This window comes from Chionomys nivalis, chromosome 13 (assembly GCF_950005125.1).
Source record: "Chionomys nivalis chromosome 13, mChiNiv1.1, whole genome shotgun sequence".
NCBI classification, from domain to species: Eukaryota; Metazoa; Chordata; class Mammalia; order Rodentia; family Cricetidae; genus Chionomys; species Chionomys nivalis.
The window spans coordinates 50,839,474-50,852,547 of NC_080098.1; the positions used below are offsets into that span (position 1 = coordinate 50,839,474).

The 13,074-nt window shown below is 42.7% G+C and overlaps 1 protein-coding gene across 4 annotated transcripts in view; it reads left to right on the top strand.

The window, feature by feature from the left end:
* The first annotated feature begins 3,265 nt into the window (after positions 1-3,265).
* The window catches only part of Ripk1 (receptor interacting serine/threonine kinase 1), a 32,006-nt gene continuing 22,197 nt past the window's right edge, over positions 3,266-13,074 (top strand). The window contains exons 1-4 of one of the 4 annotated variants that reach the window (XM_057787563.1): positions 3,531-3,656; positions 4,627-4,786; positions 11,317-11,525; positions 12,221-12,377. In XM_057787563.1, coding sequence (XP_057643546.1) covers positions 11,362-11,525; positions 12,221-12,377 — 321 coding nt within the window. In that variant the 5' untranslated portion in view covers positions 3,531-3,656; positions 4,627-4,786; positions 11,317-11,361. Of the gene's footprint in view, positions 3,383-3,523; positions 3,657-3,822; positions 3,956-4,626; positions 4,787-11,316; positions 11,526-12,220; positions 12,378-13,074 lie in introns of those variants that run through there. The other 3 variants (XM_057787565.1, XM_057787562.1, XM_057787564.1) reach the window with 3 other exon arrangements.

Genomic DNA, 13,074 nt, shown 5'->3' on the forward strand with positions numbered 1-13,074 from the left:
CTCTTTTCATTCCAGTCCCGGGTTACCATAGATCTTTCTGTAATGCCCAATAAATAAAATATTAATACTATACAATTTTCCATATTTTTGGTCTGGCTTCTTTTGGTTAGCAGAGTGCTCCTGAGAGTCATCCATGTCAAATGTATTAGTGGAATCAATAAGTTTGAAAATGTTGGAATTTTAAACATAAAATTATTGAAAAATATCATGAGCCAACTGGATCCAATTGACAGTTATGGAGCATTCTACCCAGCAAAACAGAATTACCCAGTTCCCAGGTACATGTGCACCATTCATCCTGAGTCACAGCCAACTAAAATTGGAATAACACAAAATATGTTCTACTTTAATACAAAACTAAACTAGAAACCAATGAAAAGAGAATGGAAGCCTGAATAGTGGTGCACATCTTTAATCTCAGAACCCAGGAGGCAGAGGCAGGTAAATCTCTGAGTTCAAGGTCAACCAGGTTTACTTTGTGAGACCCTGTCTCAAAAGAAAAAAAAAAAACACTAAATACTAGGAAAGTAAATAATATCAATGAATTATGGGTCAGAAAAAGTCTTAATACTATTTTAATTGAGTAAATGTAGAAATTAAACATATGAAAACATCTGAGATGTGAGTAAAAAAGACTAAAGGAAGTTACAGCATTAAAATGTGTTTATTAGAAAAAGAAGTCTTAAAACAACAAACTCTACTAAGACACTAACAAATAAGGAAAAGGACAGGGACACCACAAGCAGAAGAAAATAATAAAGATAGTAGAAATCAGCTGGGCAGTGATGGTACAAGCCTATAATCCCAGCACTTGGGAGACAGGCAGCCTGCTCTACAGAGCTAGTTCCAGGACAGCCAGGGCTACACAAAGAAACCCTGACTCAAAAAGCAAAAACAAGCAAACAAAAACAAAACAAATAAAAAGATAGTAGAAGTCAATGAACCTGAAAATAGAATATGAAATACTAACTTTTTAAGAGATCAGAAGTTTTGATAAATCCCTAGAAAGACAAAGCAAATGAGAGAGAGAGAGAGAGAGAGAGAGAGAGAGAGAGAGAGAGAGAGAGAGAGAGAGAGAGAAATAGGGATTATCAATATAATAGTACCTCCTTATTCATGGGGTATATATCTCAAGTAGCCTAGTTAATGCTTCAGGTAGTAGAGAACTACTCGCTCTCTCTTTCTCTCTCAAGTTAACTTATAATTTGTGAAGTTAGGTCTAGTAAGATGTTCACAGTAATAAAACCTAACAACACACATAAAGGCACATCATCAGCTTCCCTAATTCTGAGATCTCAAGCCTAAGAATGAACCATTACCAGCAACATGAGGTCTTCAGCTTATAGACCCACACCAGACTTTTCAATCTCTCTAATTTTAATCCAGTTACCCTTTTCTTAAAAAAAAAAAAAAAAAAAAAAAAAAAAAAAAAAAAAAAAAATTCTATCCCCATCCTCCTATTTGGTTCTGCCTCTCTGGAGTGCCCAGACCAATGTATGCCATGACAGGCATCCATGTAGTCAGATGAAATGGTTTCAGTCTGTTAAGAAAAAAAAAAATCCCCTGTGCTTTACTTATATATCCCTCTTCATTGTAAATTCTTGGCAGCCACTGGCCTTACAGAATCTCCATAGCTTTCCTCATTGAGGATGTCATATTTGCAATCATATTGTGTAGGTTTTTTTTTAAAGACTGACTTCTCTTACTTAGAGATATACAAAAAACACCCCAAATTCTTTAATTCTAGAATTCATTGTAGTGCCAAGCAGTATTACATTTACCATAGCTATTGAAAAGTAACTCATTTGCTTCCAAGTTTGGGCAATTATGAAAAGCTGCTGCAAAAATTCAGATACAGGGCTGGGAGAGATGGTTCAGAGGTTGTTCTTGCAAAGGACTTGGGTTACAGTCTCAGCAGTCACACAGTGACTTAAGTCATCCATAACTCCAGTTCCAGGAGATCCGATGCCCTCCTCTGACCTGCATGGGCACCAGGCACTAAAGCAATGCACAAACATGCCATCAAAACACTCATATATATAAAATAAACCTTTAAAAATTAATTCAGATACAGGGGCTGGAGATATGAGTCAGATGCTAAAAATCACTACTGCTCTTAAGGAGGACCCGCTTCGTTCGCAGACCTACATTGGACAGCTCACCTCTAACTTCAGCTCCAGGGGACCTGTTGCCTTTCTATGGCCTCCGGGGGAATCTACACTCACGTATACATACTCAAAAAAAAAAAAAAAAAAACTGAAAAGAAAAACCAAACCACAACTTCGGTACAGGGATCTGGGGAATACAGTTCCTTCAGCAAGCATGCAAACATAATGAACCTGAAATTAATTCCCAGAACCCGTGTAAGAAACCTGACCATGGCAACATTCCTGAAGCCAATGCCGGAGATGCAAAAACACGCAGGTTTCCGGACTCACTAGTCAGCTAGCTTAGCCTACTCTACAAGCTAAAAGTGAGACCTTATCTGCTTTAAAAAAAAAAAAAAAAAAAAAAAAAAGCGCATGGTAGAGAGCTAATGAAGTGGACTTACGACTTTCACATGTGTGCAGCTTTGCGTGCGCGCACACCCTCAAATAAACAAAAAAAAAATAAAAACAACTTAGGTCCATGTGTCTGCATATTAGACTTATGTTCACGTGGGTACTACCAGTATGTGTATGCAGTAACTATAAAGATAATGTTTTGCATTCCTTCCATTTGTGAATGTTGGGAATTCTGGACATTTTATAAGTATTTTACATCAAAGCTGAGTTTCCCAAAATGTCCTATGACATTGAGTATCTTCTTAATGTTTATCTGCATGGCGAGGTATCTGTTAAAAGGGCTGTGATTTTCTTAAGGTGGTGATTGTGTATGCTTCAGTAAGACTTCTTTGTGTCTTTTGTAATCCTCTCTCGACTAATTATCTTTTGACAATAAGTGATCGTTGTATTGTCGTGCAACCGCTTAATGACACCATTAGTGACGCTGTTTTTTTCTTGAGATTTCACAATAACCATTTTAGAGGGCTACAAAAATAATCACATTTCTTTCTCGACAGCCCGCCGTGGCAGAGGAACGATACTGCCAGCTCTCGGTCGCCGAGGTCGCACACGGTTTCTGCGGGCCAGGCTGACTCCGCCCTGACAGCAGCTATGGACACCTCTTGACAGGCTCTCTCAGAATCACCCGGAAAGCAAGGCGAATCCAGGATCGTCCTGCGAAGGCGGCCAGTTCCCGCTCACGTTCACCGCCCCGGGGCGTGAGCAGAGGCGGAGACAGAGGCCGACACAGCCTAGCGCCGCCCAGTGTAAGGAGCGCCGGTCGAGGAGGACGCGCAGCCCCCGGAGCAGCCTCGGGAGCGCAGGTGTCGGGAGCGCGGGTGGGTGTCGGTGCCGCTCACCTCCCGGGGGTCGAACCGCCGTGCGGAGCCTCGGAGGAGCGCAGTGTTCGCGGCGCCAGGCCGCCGGGAGCCCGGGCGTGGCTGGGCGCCGCTGCAGCGCCGAACTCGGTCGCATCCTCGGCGGGGCCCGGCACCGTCCTGGTCCGGCAGCCACGGCGAGGCTCAACCGCTGGCGCCCACCGCCCGTCCTTCCTCACCTGGGCCGGGGTGCTCGGCCGCGGAAAACGAAAGTAACTCTGGGGTTGACGCTGCGGTAAGTCGGCGCGGAGGCGAGGCCGGGACCGCGGCTTGTTTCCTCAACAGCTGGCCCCCCGGAAGGGGCGGGGCCGCACGATTCTAGCGGGTTGGCCAGAGGGCGGGACTCGTTTCCGGAAGCGAGGTGGTGAGCGGGACCGCCAGCGCACCCGGAAGTCGGAAGGTGCGGGTCTTGCTGTCAGCCTTCCAGCGGGAGGTTGGACCCTTTTTTCCCTTTTTGAGATAGTTTTAGCTCAAGTCGCGACAGAAAGTGGACATCTGCGCCGTGGCCACGGCTATGGTGGGGCAGGACGACAGGTGTTTCTCTCTTACTATTCATTTGGTAGGGGCCATGGGTTGTTGAAGTGGTAGTGATCCAGCAAGGTTACGTGAATGCTCCTGGATCTACCAACCCTTCACAGGGTCGATTACTGTTGTACTTGGGGTAGCAGGAGGTTGCAGAGCAATCAGTAGCTCAGCGAGAGAACGGGGTCAAACGTCCATGGCTTCTCCAGACCTTTATGGATTGCTGCAGACCCTCTCTGGGTTATGAAGAAGCTAAGCCACCTCCTCTTCACCTTAAGTGTTGGACAGAGCCTCGTGAGGATGGATGGTGTGGTCCAGGGTGGCTCTTTCTTTGTCTCTTGCAGGTCATTTGATTTCTTGCATATTTATTTGGGGCAGAGTGAAGCTGCTTTGTTCAAGAAATTACGCAAAAGCGCTTCACTCTGTATCAAGCTGTTAATTCTTTCTTAACACAAGAAAACTTATTGGCAGTGTGAACGTTGAGATGTAATAACTTAGTCATGTAATTTTGTCGCCACTGGAAAGACACTGCTGAGGCTCTGCTGTATACTAAAAATGAAGACTAGTCTTGTTTAAAATGAAATTTTATTTTGTACTATTGGCAAAGCAGCAGTGGTGATTATCAACTTTAATTTTCATTTTTCTCTTTCTTTCCTGTTTTGATCCTCATACATAATGTTAAGCCTTCAGGGCTGTATTAAGAAATATGCCTAAGGTAACAACTTACAAACTAGGCATGGTACCGCTACTTATTAATTCATGATATGTTGATACCACCCGAAGAATCTGGGAATTGAATCAAAAGTGTAGTAGCTTCCCACCCTTTGGACAGTATTCTGGCAGGTGGGTCTTACAATAAAAGCATGGATAATATTGATTTTATTTGTTTGTTTTTCAAGACTGGGTTTCTCTGTGTAACCCTGACTGTCCTGGTGTTCACTCTTCTCCAGCTGAGACAGGGTCTCTATGTAGCTTTAACTGTCCTGAAGCTAACTATGTAGAAGACCAAGCTGGCTTTGAATTCCCAAAAGTTCACCTGCCTCTGCCTCCTTGATGCTTGTAGTGGGAATGACGGGCTTGCTTTTTGTCTCGCCTGGCTAGCTTAGCCCCGGAAATAACAACACACAAATTGTATTCTTTTAAACACTGCCTGGCCTGTTATCTGTAGCCTCTTATTGGCTAACTCTCACATCTTGATTAACTCATTTCTGATAATGTGTGTACCACCACGAGGTGATGGCTTACCAGAAAAAAATCTTAACCTGTGTCCATCTTGGAGAGGAGAGCTATGGTGTCTGCCCACTTCCCTTCTTTCCAGCATTCTGTTCTGTCTACTCCACCCACCTATGTTCTGACCTATCAGGCCAAGCAGTTTTCTTTGTTAATTAACCAATGAAAGCAACAGATAGATAGAAGAACACTCCTACATCAGGTGCTGGTATTAAAGGCATGTATCACTGTGCCTGGCAACAATTTGGTCTTTGAATCTGGGGTTTTCAAAAGATAAATGATTATTTGCCTTTCAAGAAAAGTAGCGTGTATCAGAGAACTGAGAGCCGAAGTCTAGAAAAGGGGTAAGGTTTGAATCCGTTCATTGCCAGTGAATCGTTTAACCTCAGCTGTTAGTTTCTTTATTTGTAAATTGAAAATAGTCCTGATAAAGGTTAATTCATGGGTCATAATGTGCTCATGTATTTGATCATACTTCGTTAAATTTTATTCCAACTTTACCTTTTGTTGGTAATTTGATTCCTTGTCCATTGCCCTGTTTATAGACAAAGCACAGGCTGTTTTAGTTAAAGAACCTTGGAGCTTGCTTCTGATCACATACCTTAGTAAAGTCAGAATTCTGTTAGGAAAGAAGTGGGACACAATACGCAATTAGCATTCTCTCATTCTCTGTCCTCCTGCACTTATACATGATTGTCATTGAAAAATTAAGAGAAAACTAAATGGGTTTAAAGAGAGTCCACCCATTAAAGGGTGTGTGTGTGTGTGTCTGTGTGTGTGTGTATTTTTTCTTCCTGAAACAGGGTGTAGTCCTGTATAGTCCTGACTGGTCTGGAATTCACTAAGAAAGCTTGAATTCAAACAGTATTATATGTATATATAATGTAGACCTATTTTGCCAGGGTTAATTTTGAAATTTCTTGGAATTTCTGATTTGTTTCAGTGGGAAATTTTCACTCCCTATGGTTCCGCATTAATATTTATCTCAAAATAGTAGCAAATCCCATTCAAAAGAACATGATATTAGTTGAAATTAATTATGGCTTTCTAAAACAGGTTAACATGCCTTAGTTAATTCTTTAAAACGTTGTTTGAATATCTGACTTTCTACCTTACATTCAGTGTTTTTGCAGTCCTTGGGTCTGCTTCAGGAAACTGCCTGCATGGCTCTCTCAAAATACACTGCTAATAAATTGGATGGGGCTCATCAGTACAGCACTTGACTGGCATGTGTGCGGCCCTGGGTTCTGTCTCCAGCACTGCCAGAAGATAGCAGCATACATAAAAACACTAAAGAAACTATTTAAAATCTACCAAAAGAGAGTTTGTGATGAGATCAGACTAGACTAATAAAGCTCAAGACTAGAGGAAACCCTGACTTGGGTCCAGGGCCACGGTCCCTACGGATAGTAGAGCCCTTGCCTAGCTCCACACCACTGGAGGCTGTACAGAGATTTCAGGAGGCCTGGCTAGGCCGAGAGATAGCCAGTGAGAACTTAAAAGGTTGAAATCATACATTTGAATTGGTGCATTTCAGGACATGACTGTAGTTTATTTGCTTTGGGCGTGTGCACGTGCGCATGTGTGTGTGTTTGTTTATTCAGTTTTTCTAGATAGGGTTTCTCTGTGTAGCTTTGTCTGTCCTGGAGCTCACTATGTAGACCAGGCTTTCCTGGAACTCAAGAAATCCGCCTGCCTCTGCTTCCTGAGTGCTGGGATTAAATATATACACCACCACCAACCACCACCTGGCAAGAATTTTATATGGTTTATCTATTTCTTTCTTTTTCTTCTTCTTTTTAAGCCTAGGGCCCAGTATTCCTAGGTGGTCTCTCATCCAAGTGCCGAGCAATCCCTTTTTGTGTGTTCTTAAATGTTCCTTTTTTCCATGTGTATAAATGGTTTGCCTACATGTATGTATGTACACCATTTGTGTCCTTAGTAACTGTGGAGACTCAAATTCCCTCCAAGTGAAGTTTCAGGTGGCTATGTATTGCCATGTGTGTGCTGAGAACCAAAACCAGGTCTCCTGCAAAAGTAGCAAACACTCTTAATCACTAAGTCATTGCTTTTTTTTTTTTTCTTTTCTGAGACAGGATCTCACTGTGTAGCCCTAACTGGTCTGGAACTCACTAAGTAAGCTTGAATTCAAATGATCTCTCCTGCCTCTGTCTGCGTGAGTTCTGTGATTAACAAGCACACCACCCACACCCATAAAACATTTTCATCCCGCATCACCTTTGAAAACTGTTAGCTGTACTTCAGACCCGGAAGGAGTCTTAACAGCTCTTCTGTGCACACAAACAGTAGCAAATGCCTTTGCTGCTCTGTGTAAAGCTACTAGAACTATCACTGTGCATAGCTTTGTCCATGGCCCAGGTTTGATTGATTCTTTCAAAACATAATTTTCTTATGAATAATTTGTGTTTTTTATAGAAAGCATAATTTTAAAAGGTAAAGAAGAACCAGGCATGGTGAGCTATAATCTAACACTCCAGAAACTGAGGCAAGAGGATCACAAATCTCAAGCCAGTCTAGGCACACAGCAAGACACTGACTTAACAAAAGTATACAGAAGAAAACAAACATTTCCCCTACAGTGTAAATAAAATGTTGGTGAATATTTTAGTATCTTTCCCTATGCCTTTTATTCTCTACTAAATTGTCATATAATTTATTTTATAAATGCTTTAAAATCTATTTAACTATATCCTTTATTCTTTAACAACTAAATAGTTCTTTAAAAAAATTTTAACAGCTTAACAATTGTTTACCTCATGTTTGATTCTGCTAGGCACTGGGGACAGTGGCCAAACAAGTTTTTTTGCTGTTGTTGTTTCTGCTTTTTGCTTTTGTTTTTGTTTTTTGCCTGTGTAAACTTCATTAGAAACAATTTTAAAACAGCTGTTTGAGAAGAGAAGTCCAAGCTCTGTAAATATCTCATAACAGGAAGTCTTAAGATGGGTCCCCCAGGAAGTGAGAGTATATGGACACCTGGCTGACCAGCAACCTCTAGTCTTTCTGACTAGGGTTTAAAATAATATGGTTGGGAGGGGCTCATGATGGTGTAACCCACAGAACTTGCAGGAGCTCATGAGCACTGGACCAAAGGTCAGGGAGCCTGCATGGGACTGACCTAGGCCCTCTGTGTGAGTGTGACAGTCATGTAGCTTAGTCTCTTAGTAAGGCTTCTAACAGTGAGAGCAGGACCTCTCCCTTGCTAGATTACGGTTACCTGGCCCTGCCTCAACCCTCAACAACTCGGTCCTGCCTCAATGTGATACACCATGCTTTGAGCAAATCCATGGAGGCCTGTTAAGAGTGGATAGGGAAGGGGTAGATGGGAAAGGGGAGGGGAGGAGAGGAGGGAGGGAAAACTGGTTGGTATGTAAAATAAATGAAAAAAAAGTTATTTAACGAAAAAATGGGGAAAGGGGCACGTCGTGAGATGGAGAAGACTAGGCAGGTCCACATGCCTTAGAGCATCTTTAGGAAATGAGGAATCAGGCCTGGAACATACGTTAATGTTTACACCTTCCGTCTTCACACTCCCGTCTTCGTTCTCATAGATTGTCCGTGGGACTTGCTGGGTAGTCTTAATTCAGTGTATAAGCCTGAACTGAGCATGTGAGTCAGAAGCACTCTGGGGCTGTGTTTTCAACCTGGAAGAGAACATTGGGGATAGCAGAGCCCTCGGAAATAGCCTGTGCTTCAGTGTGAGATGACTGTTGTAGTGCCCCCCCCCCCCCCCCCCCGCCCATTAAAGACATCATGTTGGAAATGCTTTTTGTACACTTGGAAATGTACCTGTGAATACAATACAGAGCCCTGGTGTTGACAAACATAAGCAGGGGCTAACTGTAGCCTTAGCCATTAAGCAGGCAAACATATTTTCATGTGTTACTTTCTCATAAATTCCTTGCCAGTCCCAAGATGAATGAGGAACTTGAGACTTAGGTTCCTTAAAGTCACAAGGCAAATGAATGGCTCTGCTAGCAAGCCTCCAACGCCTTCTTCACTCCTCCTCCTCCGTCTTCATGCCTTCACCTGGGCAGCTTCCTCTCCTTGCTTCTACCCCAATGCTGGTCTTCTTGTTTGGCAATGCCTGAGGTGTGGAGAAGATGATTTGCCATGCCCGTCTGGTATCAGCTGTGCTGTCATGCTGGTGTCCTCTAGGGAGCTGTACAGTATAGGAGACTCGCTTACTCAAGCACTTGCTGCAGGTCACTAGACAAGATCACAGGCAGCCCTTGCTTGTAAGATATTATCTAAAAACTTCTCACCTGAAATATCCAAAACCTTTAACACAGTGTTAGGAGGATTCCTATAGCCAGGCCTGGAAACTAGTGGCTCCTCTGTACTTCTTGATATTACTGAATTTCTTACATCTTCACCCAGAATGAGCACTCCACTGTGAACAGAAAGCTTCCTCAGGAATGACAGAACCCCAGGAAGAATCTTTTCTTTCTTGGGAGATGACTGTCGTACCTCCACTCCTTCTTGTTAAACACCACACACTGGACATGTTTTGTGCACTTCTTAGGCCCCCTGGATTTTCTCTTTCGTCACTATTTCACCTTTTAAGAAAGAACTGCAACCCATGAATACTGTTTCCGTATGTGTTGCCCTCCTTCCTTTGGAGTTTTCTGCCATCTTTTCACAGCATTTAAAGTGGAAATAAAGTTTGCTTGTGTTGAATGGACATTGTTTATAGTGAGTAACCTTGTATGAGTGGTAGCCAGGAAGATGTTGAACTCAGCAAAGTTACCACTCGCATCCTGGCACTGTGGCTCCAGGCCCCCCACCAAAGCCCTCTCCTTCAAGTCCTCATTCTGAGAATCACGGAATGCCACAATTCTGCAGAGATGGACAGATCTCTCAAGGCCTCGTTCTGAGAAACATGGAATGCCACAATTCTGCAGAGATGGACAGATCCTGAAGCCCTCGTTCTGAGAAACACGGAATGCCACTATTCAGCAGAGATGGACAGATCTCTCAAGTCCTCATTCTTTTTCCCATCTTCCTATTCAAAGTGTGTTATTCTCTTTATATTCTTCCAGCCCTAATTTTGCTAATAATTTCTTGAAACATACTTATTTACTAAAATTATTCACTATACTATTTAGCTGAGGTTCTCACTCAGTGCTAGGTATTGCCATCTGTTATATACACAGGGTCTAGCTCATAGGGAATTTTTGTTATTTATACTTCTGGAAAGGGAGTTTATATTAAAGTAATCATGGAAGAGGACAGATTCTGTCTAGCCTGTCTTGAAGTCTTTTTTTTTGGCTTTAGCCTTATAATCTGAGGATGTCATCAGACTATGGCCTCTTTGTACATAAACATTCTTAGTTTGGGGAATCCGGCCCTAAAGAAAATGGCCAGGATCCTCTTTATCTCAAAGCCCAAACTAATCAGATTATGAATTCACCGAGAATCTTTTCTAGTACCTCATTCCTAGCCCTAGACACATGTATTCATTTGCTAGCGGTTGTTCTTTATTTTCTCCAGTCCATCTTTCTGTCAAGGAGTAGTAGGAGGTCCAAGTGACAGGAAGGCCTCATTCCAGCCCTCCTGGATTGCATACCACCTCCACTCCTAACCCAGGGCCACACTGGTTCCAGTTGCCACCATGTGAGTCGTTACTTCTTGTCCAACGTGCAGTCTGGTTTTCCTTTTCTACTATACTCAACTATGAATTTCAGTGGATGCTCGAATTATGTTATCTAACATGCATGGCTCTTTGTGGCAGAGTGTTTTAAAATTTTTCTAGTGTTCCATGTTGCCAGAAATGAAAGGTCCACTGGAATAAAAATCACAGTCATCTGTAACTCTTAGCTGAACAGCTCATGTTACAGATTACAATTATCCTCAATTAAAGCAAAGGCACCCCACATACATGGTGCCTCTGTGGGCTTTTTGTCTGAGACAGGACTCACTTAATTGTTCAAGCTGGTCTAGAATTCACTATGGAATACAAGCTAGCCTCAGACCTTTAATCCTTCTCACTCAGTCTCCTAGGTAATGGGATTCCAGGCATGTACCACCATACCTGGCAACATGTGATATTTTTTTTTGTTTTTGATTTTTAAATAATGTTCGTTTAAAGTCATGTCCTGAGATGTCCTCTGTTTTCTTTATAGGGCACAGCACTAAGCAAGAACCAAAAGTTACATTAAGCATTCAAAATGGAACCAGACATGTCCTTGGACAACATCAAAATGGCATCTAGTGATCTGCTGGAGAAGACAGATCTAGACAGTGGAGGCTTTGGGAAGGTGTCCTTGTGTTTCCACAGAACTCATGGATTTGTTATCCTGAAAAAGGTGTACACAGGACCCAACCGTGCTGAGTGAGTTGGGAACAGAGATGGGTAGACCTCATGCCAACTGCCCCAGAAAATAGTTGTCACCACCTGTGTGGCTAAGCACATGGAATTTTAAATGAGCCTGACCTACCGGGAGACTTGACACACTGGCAATGTGAGGGGTGATCCTAACTCTTACTGTTAGGATGAGGACTTTGGGATTAATGAAAAGATATTAATGCCTGAGAAATGTATGGGAAAGACATCACTGAAGACAGAAATTTGGGTAGTAAGGGAAGCAGTGAAAAGAAAACAGAGCCGTGGATGAAAACACCTAACCTGAAATAGAAAAAGAAGGCCATTTCCATCATGAAAAATCCCAGCAAGCTTGTAAAAGGCAATCACTAGAGGGCTTCTCCCCTCCTAAGACTAGTTTTGAGAATTGTGCCTTTATTGTATTCTCCAGCTCAGTCTCCATCAGACCAGGTTTATGCTACACAGGTGTGTGTGTTGTGAGCACCCAACTGCCAGTTCCTAAGACAGGGTGGGAGGGAGGGGTATAAATATGAGGAGAAGCTTCTTTGCCTTCTAGGACCTGACTGCCCAGAGGAGACCGCAACAGACCTAATGGTGACAAATGTCTGCAATATGGCACACTGCAGGGACGCCGGAGCTTCTTGAGCACCTGGGTAGAAGGTTTTGCTCCTCCCTGCTCAGCTTATTGCCTTTCCTGCCCACAGATACAATGAGGCCCTCTTGGAGGAGGGGAAGATGATGCACAGACTGAGACACAGTCGAGTGGTGAAGCTGTTGGGCATCATCATAGAAGATGGGAATTACTCGCTGGTGATGGAGTACATGGAGAAGGGCAACCTGATGCATGTGCTGAAGGCCGAGGTGGGTGGCGCCTTCCAGAAGTCTGTGCTATTGTGTCAGGTGATGGCTACTCTTGGGGTGTTGTTGGTAGCTTTCTGCTTGGGAATTTTGTTCCAAGATTTGGACTCTCCTTTATTTTTTGTTTTATTTCTTTTTTTGGGGGGGGGGTGGCGATTATTGTTTTGAGGCAGGGTCTCTCTGTTATGTAGCTTTGGCTCTTCTGGAACTTGATATATAGACCAGACTGGCCTTGAACTCACAGAGATCCGCCCGCCTCTGTTTCCTAAATATTGGACTAAAGGCATGTGCCACCACATCTGGTTTAGTTTGGATTTCTAAAGTTAGTCCCTCTTCAATCTGTGCCCACTGATAGTTCTGTGTCACCACTTACGGTTCCCTCTTTACTGAACCTCCTCACCTCTCTAATCTACAGTTGACAGATAGACCTATCTTCTACCAAAGAATCTTCTGCTTCCTACACATGGTCATATAAGTGGTAACAAATTTGGGTTGATTGATGAAAATTCATATTATGTTGCAAATGATAGTGATTAAGAAAAGTACATACACTGCTGTTAACTGTAAGAGAAGGTGGAATGTTAGCAACTGTATTTTTAGACCATGTAAGAAGTTACTATAAGTTAAATCTAGAATATAAACCACAGCAATATAAAATTTAAAAATGGAAAAAAACTGAATTCATGTAAACTAGATAAGG